Source organism: Pseudophryne corroboree, chromosome 6, assembly GCF_028390025.1.
Source record: "Pseudophryne corroboree isolate aPseCor3 chromosome 6, aPseCor3.hap2, whole genome shotgun sequence".
Taxonomy (NCBI): Eukaryota; Metazoa; Chordata; class Amphibia; order Anura; family Myobatrachidae; genus Pseudophryne; species Pseudophryne corroboree.
In genome coordinates this window covers 41,558,985-41,580,940 of record NC_086449.1, presented here as the reverse complement: position 1 = coordinate 41,580,940, position 21,956 = coordinate 41,558,985, and the positions used below count along the sequence as shown (strand labels likewise).

Below are 21,956 nucleotides of genomic sequence, written 5' to 3'. Positions count from 1 at the left end.
GGGTAATGGAGGTGTGAGGTGTGGTGCCTCTGGACTGGCTGAGCTGGATGGCCTTAGTGTGGCATACCCTTACATTTTATTAACACTTTTCACTTATTAATTTTTTAACACTATTTCTCTATTTTAATTGCATTTCATTTTTGTATCACTTTCTCTATAGCTTCGGCTTCCTAAATACTAATTTAATAACACTATAGTTTTTTCACTGGTATGCTACGCTGGGCTTTCTAGCTTATGCTGGTGTTTTGGGGTGCCACACCCTGCACCTAGATATAGCGCTAGGGACCCCAAATATACAGAGACGCCTTGATGCGGCTTTGGGGCTTATTCACACATTTGCGCAAATATGTGTAACGAAGATCTCTGAATTCTATTATTATGTGGAATTTAAATCTGGTTACGGTTATCATTCAGGGTGCTGGGGGAAACAAATGGCTTTTTTATTTACGCAACATACATGATTCTGCAGGTTTTATGGTAGAATCCATGAAAGGCCTTGGTTCCATAGCTACGGGAATATCTTCCATGTCTGTTTCAGCTCGTCGGGGACTGTGGCTGCGCCAGTGGTTGGCTGACGCGGAATCCAGAAGAAGTGTGGAGTCCCTACCCTATACAGGTCAGGCTCTCTTTGGGGAAGCTCTAGATGCGTGGATATCCACCGCTACAGCAGGTAAGTCTCCGTTTCTTCCCTCAGCAGCACCTGCTCCGAAGAAATCTTTCTCTTCAACTGCAACGCAATCCTTTTGGCCTAACAAGCCTAGAAAGGCCAGAACTTCCAATACCTTCTTTAGGGGATGTCGGGTTAAGTCCAAGAAACCTGCCGCTGCAGGTTCCCAGGAACAAAAGCCTGCTTCGGGTACGCCAAAGTCTTCCGCATGACGGTGGACTGCACGCCCCGGTGGTGGGGCCAGTGGAAGCGAGACTCAGACACTTCAGTCATGTCTGGGTATCGTGCGGCCTGGATCCCTGGGTGGTAGATGTTGTGTCTCAGGGATACAGGCTGGAATTTCAAAGTCTCCCTCCTCGTCGCTTTTTCAAGTCAGGCTTGCCAACTCTGTTGGAGGACAGCACTGTACTACAAGACGCTGTCCAAAAGCTGGTAGAGGCACAGGTCATTGTGCCAGTACCACCTCACATGCTGAACAATGGTTACTATTCGAACCTTTTCGTGGTACCAAAACCGGGTAGTTCGGTCAGGCCCATTCTGAACCTAAAATCACTGAACCCTTTTCTAAAAGAGTTCAAGTTCAAGATGGAGTCTCTCAGGGAGGTGATATCAGGTCTGGAAGAAGGGGAATTCCTGGTATCCCTGGATATCAAGGATGCGTACCTCTACATTCCGATCTGGCTGCCGCATCAGGCTGATCTCCGCTTCGCATTGCTGGACTGTCATTTCCAGTTCCAGGCACTGCCATTCGGCCTCTCCACAACACCGAGGGTGTTTACCAAGGTGATGGCGGAAATTATGATTCTCCTCCGCAAGCAGGGTGTGAACATCATTCCATATCTGGACAACCTGCTGATAAAGGCATCGTCCAAGGAGAGGCTGCGGCAGTCCATTGTCCTCACAACGCGACTGCTCCAGAGTCATGGTTCAATTCTAAACCTTCCAAAGTCACATTTGGAACCGACCCAGAGGTTGTCATTTCTGGGAATAATCCTGGATACGGAAGTGCAGAGGGTGTTTCTTCCGCAGAAAAAGGCGTTGGTGATACAAGCCATGGTCCGGGATGTCCTGTAGCCACCTCGGGTGTCGGTTCATCAATGCATTCACCTATTAGGAAAAATGGTGGCCTCTTACGAGGCTCTCCGGTACGGGAGGTTCCACGCTCGGACCTTCCAACTGGATCTCCTGGCCAAGTGGTCGGGATCTCACCTCCACATGCACCAGAGAATTTGTCTGTCGCCAAAAACCAGGATTTCACTCCTCTGGTGGCTCCAATTGCCTCACCTTCTGGAGGAACGCAGGTTCGGGATTCAGGGCTGGGTCCTTCTAACCAAGGATGCGAGCCTTCGGAGCTGGGGAGCAGTCACTCAAGGAGTAACCTTCCAAGGACGGTGGTCAAGCCTGGAAGCCGGCCTGCCCATCAACATCCTGGAACTAAGAGCCGTCTACAACGGTCTTCTTCAGGCGGCCCCTCTTCTGAAAAATAGGGCCATTCAAGTGCAGTCGGACAACTTAACAGTGGCTTACATAAACCGAGAAGGCGGAACGAACAGTAGAGCAGCAATGTCAGAGGTGACAAGAATACTCCTCTGGACAGAAAAGCACGTGTTAGCGCTGTCAGCCATCTTCATTCCGGGAGTAGACAACTGGGAAGCAGACTTCCTCAGTAGACACGATCTACATCCAGGAGAGTGTTCATGGAAATAACAGATCTTTGGGGTTTAACCGAAATAGACATGATGGCCTCTCATCTCAACAAGAAGCTTATACGTTATTGTTCCTGGTCGAGGGACCCATAGGCAGTGGCAGTGGATGCCCTGGTGTCTCCGTGGGTGTTCCAGTCAGTGTACGTGTTTCCACCACTCCCACTCATCCCAAGAATCCTAAAGCTCATAAGGAGAACAAGGGTTCAAGCGATCCTCATTGCCCCAGACTGGCGAAGAAGAGCTTGGTACATGGACCTTCTGAATCTACTGCAAGAAGAGATGAGGCTTCTTCCTCTTCGGGAGGACCTGCTACAACAGGGGCCGTTCGCTTATCAGGACTTACCGCGGCTACGTTTGACGGCATGGAAGTTGGGCACCTAATTCTTGCTCGGAAGGGCATTCTGAAGAAGGTTATTCCTACCCTCATACAGGCTAGGAAAGGGGTAACGTCTAAACATTACCATCGTATTTGGAAGAAATATGTCTCTTGGTGTGAGTCAAAGAAGTTTCCTACAGTGGAGTTTCAACTGGGACGTTTCCTCCTCTTCCTGCAAGCAGGAGTGGATATGGGCCTGAGTTTGCGTTCTGTGAAGGTCCAGATTTCAGCCCTATCCATTTTCTTTCTGAAAAATTGGCTGCCCTCCCTGAGGTTCAGACCTTTTTGAAGGCAGTTCTGCATATCCAACCTCCCTTTGTACCGCCTACGGCGCCTTGGGACCATAACGTGGCATTGCAGTTCCTCCAGTCGGATTGGTTTGAACCTCTACAGGAGGTAGAGGTCAAATTTCTTACATGGAAGGCGGTCATTTTGTTGGTCTTGGATTCTGCTAGACGTGTGTCCGAGCTGGTGGCTCTATCCTGTAAAAGCCCTTACTTGATCTTCCACGAAGATAGAGCTGAGCTCCGGATTTGTCAGTAGTTTCTTCCGAAGGTTGTGTCGGCATTTCATATCAACCAAACTATTGTGGTGCCAGTGGCTACTGACTCCTCAATTACATCAAAGTCCTTGGATGTCGTAAGGGCTCTGAAGATATATGTGAAGAGAACTTCTCGTCACAGAAAGTCGGACTCTCTGTTTGTCCTCTATGATCCCAAGAAAATTAGGTGTCCTGCTTCTAAGCAGACTATTTCTCGCTGGATTAGGTTCACTATCCAGCACGCTTATTCTACGGCAGGGCTGCAGTGTCCAAAATCTGTTAAGGCCCACTCTACTCGTAAAGTGGGGTCTTCCTGGGTGGCTGCCCGGGGTGTCTCGGCAGTGCAACTTTGCCGAGCTGCAACTTGGTCTGGGTCGAACACGTTTGCAAAGTTTTACAAGTATTATACTTTGGCCTCTGATGACCTGAAGTTCAGTCAATCAGTTCTGCAGGAGCCTCAGCGTTCTCCCTCCCATTCTGGGAGCTTTGGTACATCCCCATGGTACTAATGTGGACCCCAGCATCCTCCAGGACGTAAGAGAAAATAGGATTTTGGTTACCTACCGGTAAATCCTTTTCCCGTAGTCCGTAGAGGATGCTGGGCGCCCGCCCAGCGCTTCGTTCTCCTACAAATGTTATTTGGTTCAGTACAACTTCGTTTTAGTTGAGTACTGCATGGTTACTTGGTAAGTAATGTTTCAGCTGTTGCTGAGTAGTTCAAGCTAGTTGGCTTGACGTGCCTTGTATGTGTGAGCTGGTATGAATCTCGCCACTATCTGTGTATAATCCTTCTCTCGAAGTATGTCGTCTCCTCGGGCACAGTTTCTAGACTGGTGGGAGTGCATAGAGGGAGGAGCCAGCCCACACTCTCAAACTCTTAAAGTGCCAATGGCTCCTGGTGGACCCGTCTATACCCCATGGTACTAATGTGGACCCCAGCATCCTCTACGGACTACGAGAAAAGGATTTACTGATAGGTAACCAAAAGCCTATTTTCTAGTGTATACATATTTAACCTAGTGAGCCTTTCCTCATGTTTTGTCTGTTTCTGTCTTAGGAATTAGCTTCTATGTTCAGTAAATAAATTGTCAACTATATTGAAATACCTTCCAGTATTGTTCCACATAGGGGAATTCAGCTTATATTAATATTTTGGAAAAATATAATCTCAAGTACATAAATTGTGTTTCTATATCTCAAATTAACAAGCAGACAGAACGAACCAATCTATCTTTGGGGCCAGTGCCGGAGCAGGGCTCTGTGCCGTCCTGTCTGGCCCAGCCACCCAAACATGTGATGTCATGTCGAGTGAGGCAGGGTCCATTGGTAACAGGAAGTAGAGAACCACACAAAGCACCATCAGGAAGCTCTGGGTGACTCTACAGGTTGCAGGGTGTGGACCAGGAGAATCAATATGACGCTCCAGGGAGTTACCGTAGCAGCAGCACTACTGGTTTCAAGCACAGGCGGACCTACCATTGGTGCAGCAGGTGCTTTGACTAAGGTGTCCACTGCTGCCCAGGCCAGCAAGGAGTTATCCCTTGACCTCCCACAGATGATTTTAAGCAATGTCGTATGAAAGGCCCAGAGCAGAAAGCAGGGTGGGCCCACTGCCTGAGGGAACTGCCCCTTACCTTAGTGAGCTGTACATGTTTTTCTGATTCATCGCTGTCTGTCAATTAAAGGCAGCTCACATCCTTTGTAACTGGCACTGTCAGGGGTGGGGGTCCATGTCACAGACAGAGCAAAGGCCACTGTTTTCCTGCCCCCCCCCCTCCCCCCCAAGGTACATACCCCCGTTCTCCGCACCACACAGGACATTGTGCTTGTGCCCTTGTCACCCCCTGTTTCTCCCTGTCACCCCCTGCATCCCCTTCCCTTCCATCATCACCCTCTGTCTCTCTATGTCGACCTCTGCCTCCCCCTGCTTTATGCTGTCACCCGCTGCCTCTCCCTGTCACCCACTGCCATGTGGCATATTGTAAACTTGGGTTGGGATGGAGGAGGGGGGAAGGCCTAAAATAAGAATTTACTTACCGATAATTCTATTTCTCGGAGTCCGTAGTGGATGCTGGGGTTCCTGAAAGGACCATGGGGAATAGCGGCTCCGCAGGAGACAGGGCACAAAAAAGTAAAGCTTTTACCAGATCAGGTGGTGTGCACTGGCTCCTCCCCCTATGACCCTCCTCCAGACTCCAGTTAGGTACTGTGCCCGGACGAGCGTACACAATAAGGGAGGCAATTTGAATCCCGGGTAAGACTCATACCAGCCACACCAATCACACCGTACAACTTGTGATCTAAACCCAGTTAACAGTATGATAACAGAAAGAGCCTCTTAAAGATGGCTCCTTAACAATATAACCCGAATTTGTTAACAATAACTATGTACAGTATTGCAGATAATCCGCACTTGGGATGGGCGCCCAGCATCCACTACGGACTCCGAGAAATAGAATTATCGGTAAGTAAATTCTTATTTTCTCTATCGTCCTAAGTGGATGCTGGGGTTCCTGAAAGGACCATGGGGATTATACCAAAGCTCCCAAACGGGCGGGAGAGTGCGGATGACTCTGCAGCACCGAATGAGAGAATTCCAAGTCCTCTTTTGCCAGGGTATCAAATTTGTAGAATTTTACAAACGTGTTTTCCCCCGACCACGTAGCTGCTCGGCAGAATTGTAATGCCGAGACCCCTCGGGCAGCCGCCCAAGATGAGCCCACCTTCCTTGTGGAATGGGCCTTAACAGATTTAGGCTGTGGCAGGCCTGCCACAGAATGAGCAAGTTGAATTGTGTTACAAATCCAACGAGCAATCGTCTGCTTAGAAGCAGGGGCACCCAACTTGTTGGGTGCATATAGTAACAACAGCGAGTCAGATTTTCTGACTTCAGCCGTCCTTGAAATGTATATTTTTAAGGCTCTGACAACGTCCAACAACTTGGAGTCCTCCAAGTCGCCAGTGGCCGCAGGCACCACAATAGGTTGGTTCAGGTGAAACGCTGATACCACCTTAGGGAGAAAATGCGGACGAGTCCTCAGTTCTGCCCTATCCGAATGGAAGATTAGATAAGGGCTTTTATAAGATAAAGCCGCCAATTCAGATACTCTCCTGGCGGAAGCCAGGGCCAGTAACATAGTCACTTTCCATGTGAGATATTTAAAATCCACCTTTTTCAATGGTTCAAACCAATGGGATTTGAGGAAATCTAAAACTACATTTAGATCCCACGGTGCCACCGGAGGCACCACAGGAGGCTGTATATGCAGTACTCCTTTAACAAAAGTCTGTACCTCAGGAACTGAGGCCAATTCTTTTTGGAAGAATATTGACAGGGCCGAAATTTGAACCTTAATAGATCTCAATTTGAGACCCATAGACAATCCTGATTGTAGGAAATGTAGGAAACGACCCAGTTGAAATTCCTCCGTCGGAACACTCCGATCCTCGCACCACGCGACATATTTTCGCCAAATGCGGTGATAATGTTTCGCGGTGACTTCCTTCCTTGCCTTAATCAAGGTAGGAATGACTTCTTCTGGAATGCCTTTCCCTTTTAGGATCTGGCGTTCAACCGCCATGCCGTCAAACGCAGCCGCGGTAAGTCTTGAAAGAGACAGGGACCCTGTTGTAGCAGGTCCCTTCTCAGAAATAGAGGGCACGGGTCGTCCGTGACCAACTCTTGAAGTTCCGGGTACCAAGTCCTTCTTGGCCAATCCGGAGCCACTAGTATTGTTCTTACTCCTCCTCACCGTATAATCTTCAATACCTTTGGTATGAGAGGCAGAGGAGGAAACACATATACTGATTTGTACACCCAAGGTGTTACCAGTGCGTCCACAGCTATTGCCTGTGGATCTCTTGACCTGGCGCAATACTTGTCCAGTTTCTTGTTGAGGCGAGACGCCATCATGTCTACCATTGGTCTTTCCCAACAGTTTATTAGCATGTGGAAGACTTCTGGATGAAGACCCCCCTCTCCCGGGTGAATATCGTGTCTGCTGAGGAAGTCTGCTTCCCAGTTGTCCACGCCCGGGAAGAACACTGCTGACAGTGCTATTACGTGATTCTCCGCCCAGCGAAGAATCTTGGCAGCTTCTGCCATTGCACTCCTGCTTCTTGTGCCGCCCTGTCTGTTTACATGGGCGACCGCCGTGATGTTGTCCGACTGAATCAACACCGGTTTTCCTTGCAGGAGTGGTTCCGCCTGGCTTAGAGCATTTTAGATTGCTCTTAGTACCAGAATGTTTATGTGAAGAGACTTTTCCAGGTTCGTCCATACCCCCTGGAAGTTTCTTCCTTGTGTGACTGCTCCCCAACCTCTCAGGCTGGCGTCCGTGGTCACCAGGATCAAATCCTGTATGCCGAATCTGCGGCCCTCCAATAGATGAGCCTTTTGCAACCACCACAGAAGATATACCCTTGTCCTTGGCGACAGGGTTATTCGCAGGTGCATCTGAGGATGCGACCCTGACCATTTGTCCAACAGATCCCTTTGGAAAATTCTTGCATGGAATCTGCCGAATGGAATTGCTTCGTAAAAAGCCACCCTTTTTCCCAGGACTCTTGTGCATTGATGTACAGACACCTTTCCTGGTTTTAGGAGGTTCCTGACAGGTCGGATAACTCCTTGGCTTTTTCCTCGGGAAGAAAAACCTTTTTCTGAACCGTGTCCAGAATCATCCCTAGGAACAGCAGACGTATCGTCGGAAAACAGCTGCGATTCTTGGAATATTTAGAATCCAGTCGTGCCGTCGAAGAACTACTTTAGATAGTGCTCTTCCGACCTCCAACTGTTCTCTGGAACTTGCCCTTTTTAGGTCGTGCAAGTAAGGGATAATTTAGATGCCTTTTTTCTTTGAAGAAACATCTTTTCGGCCATTACCTTGGTAAAAAGGCCCGGGGTGCCGTGGATAATTCAAACGGCATCGTCTGAAACTGATATTGACAGTTCTGTACCACGAACCAGAGGTACCCTTGATGAGAAGGACAAAATTTGGACATGGAGGTAATCCTTGATGTCCAGGGACATTCCGGTTCGCTATCACTGCTCTGAGTGACTTTATCTCGATTTGAACCTTTTATGTAAGTGTTCAAAACATTTTAGATTTAGACTATGTGTCACCAAGCCGTCTGGCTTCAGTACCACAATATAGTGTGGAAAAATAATACCCTTTTCCTTGTCGTAGGAGGGGTACTTTGATTATCACCTGCTGGATATACAGCTTGTGAATTGTTTCCAATGCTGCCTCCCTGTCGGAGGGAGCCGTTGGTAAAGCAGACTTCAGGAACCTGCGAGGAGAAGATGTCTCGACTCTCCAATCTTTACCCCTGGGATAATACTCGTACGATCTAGGGGTCAACTTGCGAGTGATCCCACTGCGCCCTGAGACTCTTGAGACTACCCCCCCACCTTGAGTCCGCTTGCACGGCCCCAGCGTCATGCTGAGGACTTGGCAGACGCGGTGGAGGGCTTCTTTTCCTGGGAAAGGGCTGCCTGCTGCAGTCTACTTCCCTTACCTCTATGTCTGGGCAGATATGACTGGCCTTTTGCCTGCATGCCCTCATGGGAAAGGAAAGATTGAGGCTGAAAAGACGGTGTCTTTTTTAGCTGAGATGTAACTTGGGGTAAAAAAGGTTGGATTTCCCAGCTGTTGCTGTGGTCCCCAGGTCCGATGGACCGACCCCCAAATAACTCCTTCCCTTTATACAGCAATACTTCCATCTGCCGTATGGGATCTGTATCACCTGACCACTGTCGTGTCCCTGACATCTTCTGGGAGATATGGACAACGCACTTATCTTGATGCCAGAGAGCAAATATCCCTCTGTGCATCTCACATACATATATATAGAATGCATCCTATTAAATGCTCTACATGAATAAAATATTTTCAGTCAGGGAATCCGACCAAGCCAACCCAGCACTGCATCTCCAGGCTGATGGCGATCGCTGGTCGCAGTATAACCACCGTATGTGTGTATATACTTTTTAGGATATTTTTCCAGCTTCCTATCAGCTGGCTCCTTGAGGGCGGCCGTATCTGGAGACGGTAACGCCACTTGATAAGCGTGTGAGCGCCTTATCACCCTAAGGGGTGTTTCCCAACGTACCCTAATTTCTGGCGGGAAAGGGTATAACGCCAATATTTGCTATCGGGGTAACCCTACGCATCATCACACACTTCATTTTATTTTATCTGATTCAGGAAAAACTACAGGTAGTTTTTTCACTCCCACATAATACCCTTTCTTGTGGTACTTGTAGTATCAGAAACACGTAACACCTCCTTCATTGCCCTTAACGTGTGGCCCTAATGAGAAATACGTTTGTTTATTCACCGTCGACACTGTATTCAGTGTCCGTGTCTGTGTCTGTGTCGACCGACTGAGGTAAATGGGCGTTTTTAAAACCCCTGACGGTGTTTCTGAGACGCCTGGACCGGTCCTAATAGATTGTCGGCCGTCTCATGTCGTCAACCGACCTTGCAGCGTGTTGACATTCTCACGTAATTCTCTAAATAAGCCATCCATTCCGGTGTCGACTCCCTAGAGAGTGACATCACCATTACAGGCAATTTCTCCGCCTCCTCACCAACATCGTCCTCATACATGTCGACACACACGTACCGACACACAGCACACACACCGGGAATGCTCTGACAGAGGACAGGACCCACTAGCCCTTTGGGGAGACAGAGGGAGAGTCTGCCAGCACACACCAAAAACGCTATAATTATATAGGGACAACCTTATATAAGTGTTTCTCCCTTATAGCATCTTTTATATATATACAATATCGCCAAAATCAGTGCCCCCCCTCTCTGTTTTAACCCTGTTTCTGTAGTGCAGTGCAGGGGAGAGCCTGGGAGCCTTCTCTCCAGCTTTTCTGTGAGAGAAAATGGCGCTGTGTGCTGAGGAGATAGGCCCCGCCCCTTTTTCGGCGGGCTCGTCTCCCGCTATTTTTGAAGTTAGGCAGGGGTTAAATATCTCCATATAGCCTCTGTGGGCTATATGTGAGGTATTTTTTGCCTCTAATAAGGTTTTTATTTGCCTCTCAGAGCGCCCCCCCCCAGCGCTCTGCACCCTCAGTGACTGTTGTGTGAAGTGTGCTGAGAGGAAAATGGCGCACAGCTGCAGTGCTGTGCGCTACCTTTATGAAGACTCAGGAGTCTTCAGCCGCCGATTTTGGACCTCTTCTCTCTTCAGCGTCTGCAAGGGGGCCGGCGGCGCGGCTCCGGTGACCATCCAGGCTGTACCTGTGATCGTCCCTCTGGAGCTAGTGTCCAGTAGCCAAGCAGCAAATCCACTCTGCACGCAGGTGAGTTCACTACTTCTCCCCTAAGTCCCTCGTTGCAGTGATCCTGTTGCCAGCAGGACTCACTGTAAAGTAAAAAACCTAAGCTAAACTTTCTCTAAGCAGCTCTTTAGGAGAGCCACCTAGATTGCACCCTTCTCGTTCGGGCACAAAATCTAACTGGAGTCTGGAGGAGGGTCATAGGGGGAGGAGCCAGTGCACACCACCTGATCTGGTAAAAGCTTTACTTTTTTGTGCCCTGTCTCCTGCGGAGCCGCTATTCCCCATGGTCCTTTCAGGAACCCCAGCATCCACTTAGGACGATAGAGAAATTATATTTTTGTACCTGGGCCCACCACTCACAAGTTCTGCCACTAGCTTCAAAGTGTCATTCCAGACACCATGCAAGCCAAGTGCTGGTACTGTGGGGCAGCAATGGTGGTGTGTTCGCACACTACCACTTACGGCCCTGTTTGAAACAGTAGGTGATACAGTATGTGTCAGGTCACCAACTAGGCTAATGTAGTTATTTACAAGCAAACATGACCTTTGAGAAGTCAAGATATTGACACAAGTATTGAAGTATCTCAGAGTCTCACCAGATGGACACTTAAGGGTAAATTTACTACCGCTTCTAATAATGAAAAGTAGTGATGTTACCCATAGCCACCAATCAGATTATATCATTTTCTAGGATGATTGGTTGCTATGGGTAACGTCATCACTTTTTAATATTTTCAAAAGCTTTTGTAAATTTACAAGAAAGGAAAAAAAATAAGGTTTGTTGGCGCCGTGTAGGCGGGTGCAGATACGTGAAGAGGTAGCCAGCTTGGTGAAGGGTAGCCAGCCTCTTCTATAATGCAAACGCTAGTATATAGATTCTACCAGCTAGGCGCTCAAAACCACATAAACGATCCATTAAGAAAAATTTTTTTTATTACAAACAGCACATTAAAAAAACAATAAAAAACAAATTTCATATAGTAAGCTAGTTATTGCACTTGCAAAAAATATACTTCTTATGTAGTACAATATTAGGATCCCTGGGATTATCAATATAGAAATATAGAAGATGACGAAGGAGACATTCTGTCTCCTGACGGAGCCGTCCGTGTCCGGAGAAACACGTAGAGGAAACAGGACTAGAGGCTCTCTGGGATTGGACCGTGGTTCATAGGTATTGAATGCCCACCACGATCGAGCACACCCCGCTACAGTGACTACAGCTGTGCTGCTCACATCACTATACATCAACGAGCAGGCACGATTAGTGGTTTCTGACACTGCCTGAGACCTGAACACAGCTACGGCAACCCGCGCTGCTGAATTCACTGCCTGACACAGGGGGTCATTCCGAGTTGTTCGCTCGTTATTTTTTTCTCGCAACGGAGCGATTAGTCGCTAATGCGCATGCGCAATGTCCACAGTGCGACTGCGCCAAGTAAATTTGCTATGCAGTTAAGTATTTTACTCACGGCATTACGAGGTTTTTTCTTCGTTCTGGTGATCGTAATGTGATTGACAGGAAGTGGGTGTTTCTGGGCGGAAACTGGCCGTTTTATGGGCGTGTGCAAAAAAACGCTACCGTTTCTGGGAAAAACGCGGGAGTGGCTGGAGAAACGGAGGAGTGTCTGGGCGAACGCTGGGTGTGTTTGTGACGTCAAACCAGGAACGACAAGCACTGAACTGATCGCAGATGCCGAGTAAGTCTGGAGCTACTCAGAAACTGCTAAGAAGTGTCTATTCGCAATTCTGCTAATCTTTCGTTCGCAATTTTACTATGCTAAGATTCACTCCCAGTAGGCGGCGGCTTAGCGTGCGCAATGCTGCTAAAAGCAGCTTGCGAGCGAACAACTCGGAATGACCCCCACTGTACGGACACACACAGCTGACACCTCCGCCTGGGTATCGATGCTACAAGCAGCGGTTGCGATGGAAGCTGCACCCATGGCTAGGAACTACGCTTAGAGAGTCTAAGTACTGCCGAGAAAGCTACGGCAAATTTGACAGGTACTGTATACTTCGCTGCATTTTTGCATTTCTATATACTGATACTTTGCAGGCATTTATTAACAATACTAATTGATATCAACTGCATACTATTTATCAGCAAAGCCAACAGTTACATCTTTTCTTGGCTACATTATAATACCCACTAACCAGCTACTGTGGAGCACTCAGTGGACCTGTGCACATACTATTCCACTGGTAAATTTGAAGTGAGTGGAATGAACTGCTGAAAGGACACATGCCTTAATATATGCAAGCTTATTTCATTCAATCTAGCTGTTCTCACTTGGGACCTCATTCCGAGTTGTTCTCTCGCTAGCTGCTTTTAGCAGCCGTGCAAACGCTAAGCCGCCGCCCTCTGGGAGTGTATCTTAGCTTAGCAGAAGTGTGACCGAAAGGATCGCAGCGCTGCTACAAAACAGCTCTTTTGATACCAACAGAACTGCATTGAATGTTTCTGCCTGATACATCATAAGGGGTGTTTGAAAATATAAGCTTTGAGCATCTTGTATATTTATATATTGATATATCCCAGGGCCCCTAATATTGTACTACATACAGTAAGAAGTATATTTTTGCAAGTGCAATAACTAGCTTTTGTACATTTACCCCTTATACTGGTTTTAGCGGTTAAGAACACCCCGCACCTCCCTTCTTGCTCAACTCTCCAGTTGTACTACGTTTCCCATTTAATATGTCACCACTGGATAATAGTGCCAAAGGTTGCACTTTTGATTGTCTCCTGTGCATAAGGTAGGTGGAGCTACAGTACCAGCCAATCAGCTTCTAACTGCCATGTTATAGGCTGTTTTTGAAAAATGACAGGAGCTGGTCCTTTCAAAAGGGTCTATTTACCAAGCCTTGGAGAGAGATAAGTTGGATGGAGATAAAGTTCCACCCAATCAGCTCCTGTCATTTTTCAAACACAGCCTGTGACAGGACAGTTAGGAGCTGATTGGTTGGCACCGTGCAATTTATCACTCTCTAGGGATTGCTTAATCTGGGCCATAGGACCTCAAACTTTTGATTGATGTTGACTAGGAATGAGTGCCTCCAACAGGAATATCAATACATTGCCAATAAAGGTTTTTTTGCTGAAAAACACTGTGGAAATCTTACTGGGTATGAATCTCTCCAAATACTCAAACCACTGGCGTAGAGTGGAGTCTCCAAACATGTGGATTTCCTTCCCCTTCAGACAGGCAAGAGCATTGGATGGCTGAGGAAAATGTCGCCCCAGACAAGTTAAGGATCTCCAGTTGTCTCCGTAATAAAAGCCAGAAGGCTGTGTAGATTCCTGGCCAGGTCTGCAGGCCGAGAGATTGAAGGTGAGTTCTGGGGGAGAGTGAGATGTGCGAGGATGAGATACAAAAAAATAAAAATATATAATAATAAAACATTTACATAATGATCCAACTTCACCTGGGACCCTCACATAAGGCGCACACAGTTGCACCTCAAACTTACTTGCATGGAGACCAGTAGATGGGGTGTTAACAGAATCCCACCATTTCTGGACTGCATGCACCTCCCAATATCTTTTGTACAGATACCATTACAAGATAGTTTGTCAGAAAGACACTGGGGGTAAATTTACTAAGGTGGGAGTTCTATTTTAGATGGGATGTTGCTCATAGCAACCAATCAGATTCTACTTCTCATTTATCTAGCACCTTTTAGAAGATAATACCTGGAATCTGATTGGTTGCTATGGGTAACATCCCATCTTAAGTAGATCTCCCATCTTAGTAAATTTACCCCTTGGTCTGTACCACTGATCGTGAAAAGACAGGGAGTGCTTTCTCAACCTGTACTAATAATTTTGGAGAATGATGTCACATTATAAGAGCATACCTCCCAATGAATGTATAAAGTCGGGACTTTGCATGCCCGCACCCATAAATGGGCGTGTCCTAGGATGAATAGGAATAGTCTTATGTGAAGGGGTGTGGCTACACTACTCTCATTATCATCATTTTGGGGGCAGGTGAGCAGCTTGGCAGCCCCCTGCTCACCTCCCTTCACTGATAGATGGCGTGCACATAGGTGTGCGCAGCACATTTTATTAGGGTGTGAACAACTGGAGTGGTGTGTCTAGCACCGTCTACCGAGCGTGCCTAGAACTGCCTAATGGGCATGTTTAGCACCACTTCCTGGGCTTCAGTAATATATAGATAGTCAGTGAAAGGCTGCGGCACTCACAGGTCTTGTAATCTGTATGCAGGTTATATACGGGTCCACCTCATTTTAGCAGGACACTCCAATCCATAGTCAACGTTTCATTTTATTACATACAATTTTGTCAGCACATACAAAATTTTATGTAATAAAAGAAAACGTTGACCTGTATATGGATTAGAGTGCTAAGATGAGGTGGACCAGTATATAACCTGCATACAGATTACAAGACCTGTGAGTGCCGCAGCCTTTCACTGACGCACACACATATACATAAATCAGAGGCACTGGATGAGAGGGAGGACACGCGGTGGAGGGAGGACTCAAGGGGACAGGGTCATTATATGAGGGGGATGCAGGGTGGGAGGAGGATATATTGGGGAGAGGGACAGAGGAAGGGGGGATGCTGGGTGAGAAAGAACGCAGGGTGGGAGAGGACGCAAGCTGTGAGTAGGACATATTGTGTAGAGGGACAGAGGAAGAGGGGGAGGGGCACCAGGTGAGAGGGGTAATGCAGTGAGGGAGGAGGATATATTGGGGAGAGGGACAGAGGAAGAGGGGGAGGGGCACCAGGTGAGAGGGGTAATGCAGTGAGGGAGGAGGATATATTGGGGAGAGGGACAGAGGAAAGGGGGATGCTGGGTGGGAGAGGATGCAGGGTGGGAGAGGGATATATTGGGGATTGGGACACTGGATGGGAGAGGGGGGATGCAGGCTGTGAGAAGGATATATTGGGGAGAGGGACAGAGGAAGGGGGGGATGCTGGGTGAGAAAGAACGCAGGGTGGGAGAGGACGCAAGCTGTGAGTAGGACATATTGTGTAGAGGGACAGAGGAAGAGGGGGAGGGGCATCAGGTGAGAGGGGTAATGCAGTGAGGGAGGAGGATATATTGGGGAGAGGGACAGAGAAAGAAGGGGTTGATGGGTGGGAGAGGACGCAGGGTGAGAGGGGAGTGCAGGGTGGGAGAGGGACATATTGGGAATTGTAATTTAATATTAAAGCCTACCAGTCTGCTGCGGCAGATACAGGGGCTCCGCCGGCAGCAGTGACAAGTGCAGGGTGCACCACACGTGGACGTCTGGTGGGGCTCTGGTGGCGGCAGGGACAAGAGCTAGGCACACCCCACATGGGCGCCCGGTGGCGCTCCATCGGCGGCAGGGAAGAAGAGCCGGGGGCTCCCACCTGCTCCAGCAGCGGCTCAGAGTCCTAGGCTCCTGGGGTGTGTCAGCAATGGCAGGGCAGGTCACACATGGAGAGGAGAGACAGAGAGCCCGGACGGGAGGACAGCGCAGGGCGGCCGGGAAGGAAGAGAGGGAGGCCGTGCAGTGTGACATTGGCGCATGACGGCAGGTGGGCTGTGCGGCCAGCCACCCACAGTCTGTGAGTCTGACCGCTGCAGCGGGAGGGGGTGTAACTAACAGCACAGGCAGCGATTGCCAGCAGGCGATCCGATCATCGCTGCCTGTGTGCTGCTGTAGTAGTATTGCTACAATAGCAGCACATAGACAGCGATGATCGGATCACAGGCGTGACGTGCGGGGGGTGCCGGACATTAGGGGGTGCTGTGCGCACCAGGCACCCCCCGTGCGCACAGCTTCCTTAACCATCCCTCCCACCGAGGGACACTGCGGCCCGCAGATGGGACAGAGGGACAGTGTCCAAATAGCGGGACTGTCCTGCTGGAATCAGAACATTTAGGAGGTATGTAAGAGTCAGATAGCTACCCAGAGAATTTAGGAATGACCCAGGCAGCAGGAGCTATAGGAAAGGTTGCAGCGGGTAATGATCAGTCAGAAGTGCTGGAAGCAGGCTCAAAAGAAGTCCATAGTCACAGCCAAAATTAGTACACAGAGGACCAGAAAAAGAGCATGGTGTGCAGTAGCAAATGAAGAGGGGAGTGGATGAAGGTGTTAAAGTATGATACGTTTAGAAGAAACTGAGACAGGTTCTAATAATTTATCTTCAACTGTAAAAAAAGTGTTGGACATACTGTCGCACAATTTTCCACTAAATATCAGTAAATAAACTCAGAACATTTAAAATTACATTGTTACTATGATCCCAAGGTCACAACACCTTAATCCATTAACAGTAACTCATTTTTCAGAAAATTGTTACATAACACCTTTATGCTCTCGCCTCTTCAAATACAATTTAACACTGATAATCACCTAGCACTGAATGCTAGGTCTGACCCTTGAAATTGCAAGACTGGTGGCAATCTTTTCATGCACAGTTTGACTTTCACAACTCAGAGCGACTTGTGCTTCATAAGTTCTCTCTTCCCAGCTGGCGAGCGATTTTACTTAAACTTAATAACCCAAATTGTTTAGCCAGTTTGTCATAGTGGCAACCAAGGATTCCCCCCTATGACTTTTCATTTGTATGATCTGAAGCAGATACAAAAAAAAAAAAGCAGAAGCTGCAAATATATACAGCTTTATTTAAGATCGAGCAATAACCCCTTTAGCATACCTCCCAACTTTTCCCTTCTCTAAAGAGGGACGCATGCGCGGCGAAGCGGCGCGCGCTCCCAAAAAGGGGGCGTGGCTTCGCAGGAGGACACGCGATCGCGAGCCACGCCCCCGTTTTCATCACTGAGGGGGCATGCCCAGCGCTCTGTGAGCCGCTGGCATGCCCCCTCTCCCTTTGTCTGCACTGAATAGACGCGTCTATTCACCGCTGTTCTGCTAAGCAGGGCAGCAAGAGACAGAGCCTCCCAACTGCCCCCCCTCCCCCCCCCCCCACCGCGGGACACTGCGGCCCGCGGGTGGGACAGCGGGACAGTCCCCCAAAAACGGGACTGTCCCACGAAAATCGGGACAGTTGGGAGGTATGCCTATAGGCCTAATCTTAGCCAGCACAGATGGCCATTCTCCAGATGGCATTAGATGCACGGTCCTCATTTCCAGCACGAGCCTTATATGGCTTCTGCAATATGATTACATAGATGTCAGGGTTAACATGGGATTTTTCCTGTATGGACATACTCACAGGAAACAACCTATGTTCAAGGTGCAACAGCAGGTTTATTTCATACAGGGTAAAGCAGTACTCAGGAGGCAAACAACAGGGACCAGAGTTCAGTCACAATTATGGTATAAGTATTAATGTCCAAATACAGTAGCTTAAAGATTGTATAATTTAATACCACAATCTGGAGACCCAGGATAAGAAACAAGTACAGGAAACAATGTTCATGAGATTATTACTTGTAAGATTGGATACTTGATAACTGTAATTGAAGAACACTGAGGAATAAGGAGATTTATGGTAAGACTTACCATTGTTAAATCTCTTTCTGCGAGGTACACTGGATTCCACAGGGAATACCATCGGGGTGTAGAGTTGGATCTTGATCCGAGGCACCAACAGGCTAAAGCTTTGACTGTTCCCAGGATGCACTGCACCCCTTCCTCTATAGCCCCGCCTCCAGGCACTGGAGCTCAGTTTTCTTAACCTGTCCAATGCAGTAGCAGGTAAGAGAGATGGTGGATGTTAGTCACATAGACCCACATTCTCACGACAGGAGAAGAAACTAGCGGCTAATGCCATACAAACCCAAAGAAGCTAAGTGCGTCAGGGTGGGCGACCTGTGGAATCCAGTGTACCTCGCAGAAAGAGATTTAACAATGGTAAGTTATCATAAATCTCCTTTTCTGCAGAGGGGTACACTGGTATTCCACAGGGAATAACATTTGGGATGTCCTAAAGCAGTTCCTCATGGGAGGGGATGCACTGTAGCGGGCACAAGAACTCGGCGTCCAAAGGAAGCATCCTGGGAGGCGGAAGTATCAAAGGCATAGAACCTGATGAATGTGTTCACCGAGGACCAAGTAGCCGCCTTGCACAATTGTTCTGCGGACGCGCCACAGCGGGCTGCCCAAGAAGGTCCAACAGACCGAGTAGATTGGGCTTTTATAGCAGCAGGAGCTGGGAGTCCAGCATGTGCATAGGCTTGTGCAATCACCATTCTAATCCATCTGGCCAAGGTTTGCTTATTCGCAGGCCAGCCACGTTTGTGAAAACCAAAAAGTACAAAAAGGGAATCTGACCTCCTGATAGAGGCAGTCCTTTCCATATAAATATGGAGAGCCCGTACCACATCCAAAGATCGCTCTTTGGAGGACAAACCAGAAGAGGTGAAGGCCGGAACCACAATCTCCTGGTTAAGGTGAAAAGATGATACCACCTTAGGCAAATAACCTGGGAGAGTTCGAAGAACTGCCCGTTCACGGTGAAAAAAAAATCAGAAAGGGTGAACGACAGGACAAAGCGCCTAAGTCCGACACCCTTCTAGCAGAAGCCAACAGAAAAACGACCTTAAGTGTAAGGCATTTAAGGTCCGTAGACTCAAGAGGTTCAAATGGAGACTCTTGAAGGGCATTCAGAACAACAGACAGATCCCACGGAGCCACAGGAGAGACGTAGGGAGGCTGAATCCATAAAACACCCTGAGTGAAAGTATGAACGTCAGGAAGAGAAGCAATTTTTCGCTGAAACCATACCGACAAGGAAGAAATATGAACCTTGAGGGAGGCTAAACGAATGCCCAAGTCCAGGCCTTGTTGTAGAAAAGTGAAAAGTCTGGAAGTCCTGAAAGTATATGCATCATAATTCTTACTGGCACACCAGGTGAAGTAAGAATTCCAGACCCTGTAATAAATCTGAGCTGAAGCTGGTTTACGGGCTTTCAATACAGTTTGAATGACCGCCTCAGAGAATCCTTTTGCTCTCAGGAGTGATGCTTCAAGAGCCACGCCATCAAAACAAGTCTGGCCAGGTCCGGGTAGACACAAGGGCCCTGAACGAGGAGGTCTGGGCGTTGAGGAAGTAGAAGAGGATGCTCTATCGAGAGATCCTGCAGTTCGGAGAACCAATGCCATCTGGGCCACGCTGGAGCGATTAGAAGTAGTATTCCTCCTTCTTGCTTGAACTTCCGTATTACCCTGGGCAGGAGTGACACTGGAGGGAACACGTAGGGCACCTGAAAGTTCCATGGAATTGCCAGTGCATCCACAAACGCTGATTGAGGATCCTTTGTCCTTGATCCGAAGACCAGAGCTTGGTGATTGTGTCGAGACGCCATCAGGTCTACATCTGCTAGACCCCACTTGTCCACTAGGAGTTGAAAGACTTCTAGATGAAGACCCCACTCTCCAGCGGGCACGTCCTGATGACTGAGGAAGTCCGCTTCCCAGTTAAGGACCCCCGGAATGAACACTGCCAATATTGCTGGCAGATGGCGTTCCGCCCATTGAAGGATTTTTGACACTTCCATCATTGCCATGCGGCTTCGAGTGTCGCCTTGATGATTTATGTATGCCACCGTGGTGGCGTTGTCTGATTGTACTTGAACAGGCCTGTTCTGTACCAGAGGCAGAGCCAGTGTCAATGCATTGAACACTGCCCGCAATTCCAGAGTGTTGATTGGGAGGGGAGATTCCTCCCTGGTCCTGTAGCAACCAGCTCAGTGACAGACGAACCTCCGGAGTCAAGGAGATCATTTGAGACCTGATCCGGCAAGGCAGGCCATTCCACTTGGAAAATATTAACCGCTGTAGAGGGCGGGAATGAAATTGAGCATACTCTACCATGTCGAACGCCGACACCATGAGGCCTAGTACTTGCATCGCCGAGTGTATTGACACTCTCTGGTGAGAGAGGAAGTATCTGATCCTGTCCTGAAGTTTCAGGACCTTCTCTGGAGACCAGAACAATCTCTGGTTGTGTGTGTCCAACAATGCCCCCAGGTGCACCATGCCCTGAGCAGGGACCAGTGAGGACTTCTTTCAGTGGATGAGCCACCCGTGGCCTTGTAGGAATTCAACCATCAGTTCCAGATGACTGAGGAGAACCTCTGGGGAGTTCACCAGGATCAGCAAGCCATCCAGATACGGCATGATCCTGACACCCTGATGGAGGAGAAGAGCCGTCATGACGGCCATGACCTTGGTGAAGATCCAAAGAGCCGTGGTCAGTCCAAAAGGCAAAGCCTGGAATTGATAATGTACTGTAGGTTGCCAGTAGCAAACCACAGATATTGCTGATGCGAAATGGCAATAGGTATGTGTAGGTAAGCATCCTGTATGTCCAGGGACACCATATAGTCCTTGGGCTCCATAGCCAATACAATAGAGTGCAGAGTTTCCATATGGAATTTGGACACCCTCACAAATTTGTTTAAAGATTTGAGGTTGAGTATAGGCCAGGAGGACCCATTTGGTTTCGGGACTAAAAACAGGGTCGAATAGTAGCCCCTGCCTCTTTGAGACAGAGATACCGGCACAATCACTCCAGTATCCAGGAGAGATTGTACAACCAAGTGTAAAGTCTGTGCATTCAGCAGATCCGAAGGGATAACCATAGAGCAGAACTGGTGAGGGGGGCGTCTCTTGAAAGAGATTGCGTACCCGTGAGAGACAACTTCCTGCACCCAGGCGTCTGAAGTGGTCTTTAAACAAGCCTGGGCAAACTGTAGACGTCGGCCTCCCACCCTGTGGTCCCCCAGGGGGAGGCCCGCCCCGTCATGCCGCAGGCTTGTCCTGTTTGGAAGCAGGCTGACGGGCGGCCCAAGATTGCTTAGACTTGGTAGTTTTGGAAGTACGAGCCTGTCTTGGATACGCCTGACCCTTTGCTTTACCTGGAGGTCAGGAACTGGGTATCCGCACACTCAACTCATATTGTTGAATTGTCATGTGTGTATGTGGAGGATCGCCACATGCCCACAGGTATGGACCACTATCTTGTGTCTTGGACAATGCTCAATCTATATAGGGGGTGCTGTCAACTACAGTATGCATAGACTAAAGTTAGGAGGAAAAAAGAAAAGGAATCTGCATTGTTGACGCACTGAAGGAAGAGTTGATATAAAGAAAATGTAACCTTTATTGGATATGTACTAAAATAGGATATAAATGAATTTATTATCCCAGACTACAGGTAAACATAGAGGTTTAAATCACAAAAAACTAACAGATATGTGAATAAATAATTGAGAAAATGTGAATAAAGAATAAAAAATGTATCCACGTTTGTTTTTGATGTTTATAGCTCACTCTAAAGATTTCTATACATATCCGAGTGCAGTTGGTATTAAGTCACTCGTATATTAATATCTGAAAGTTGTCTCTACCGATGTAAATAAATGCCAATGCCTCAGTCTCCCAGTAAGAGTTAT

At 48.1% G+C, this 21,956-nt stretch overlaps 1 protein-coding gene across 1 annotated transcript in view; it reads right to left on the bottom strand.

Moving 5' to 3' along the window:
- The window catches only part of LOC134934216 (NXPE family member 3-like), a 97,767-nt gene that overhangs the window by 5,041 nt on the left and 70,770 nt on the right, over nucleotides 1–21,956 (bottom strand). Inside the window, exons 7-8 of the mRNA XM_063929703.1 lie at nucleotides 15,783–16,262; nucleotides 13,717–13,932 (exon numbers count right to left, since the gene is read on the bottom strand). Coding sequence (XP_063785773.1) covers nucleotides 13,717–13,932; nucleotides 15,783–16,262 — 696 coding nt within the window. The remainder of the gene's footprint in view (nucleotides 1–13,716; nucleotides 13,933–15,782; nucleotides 16,263–21,956) is intronic.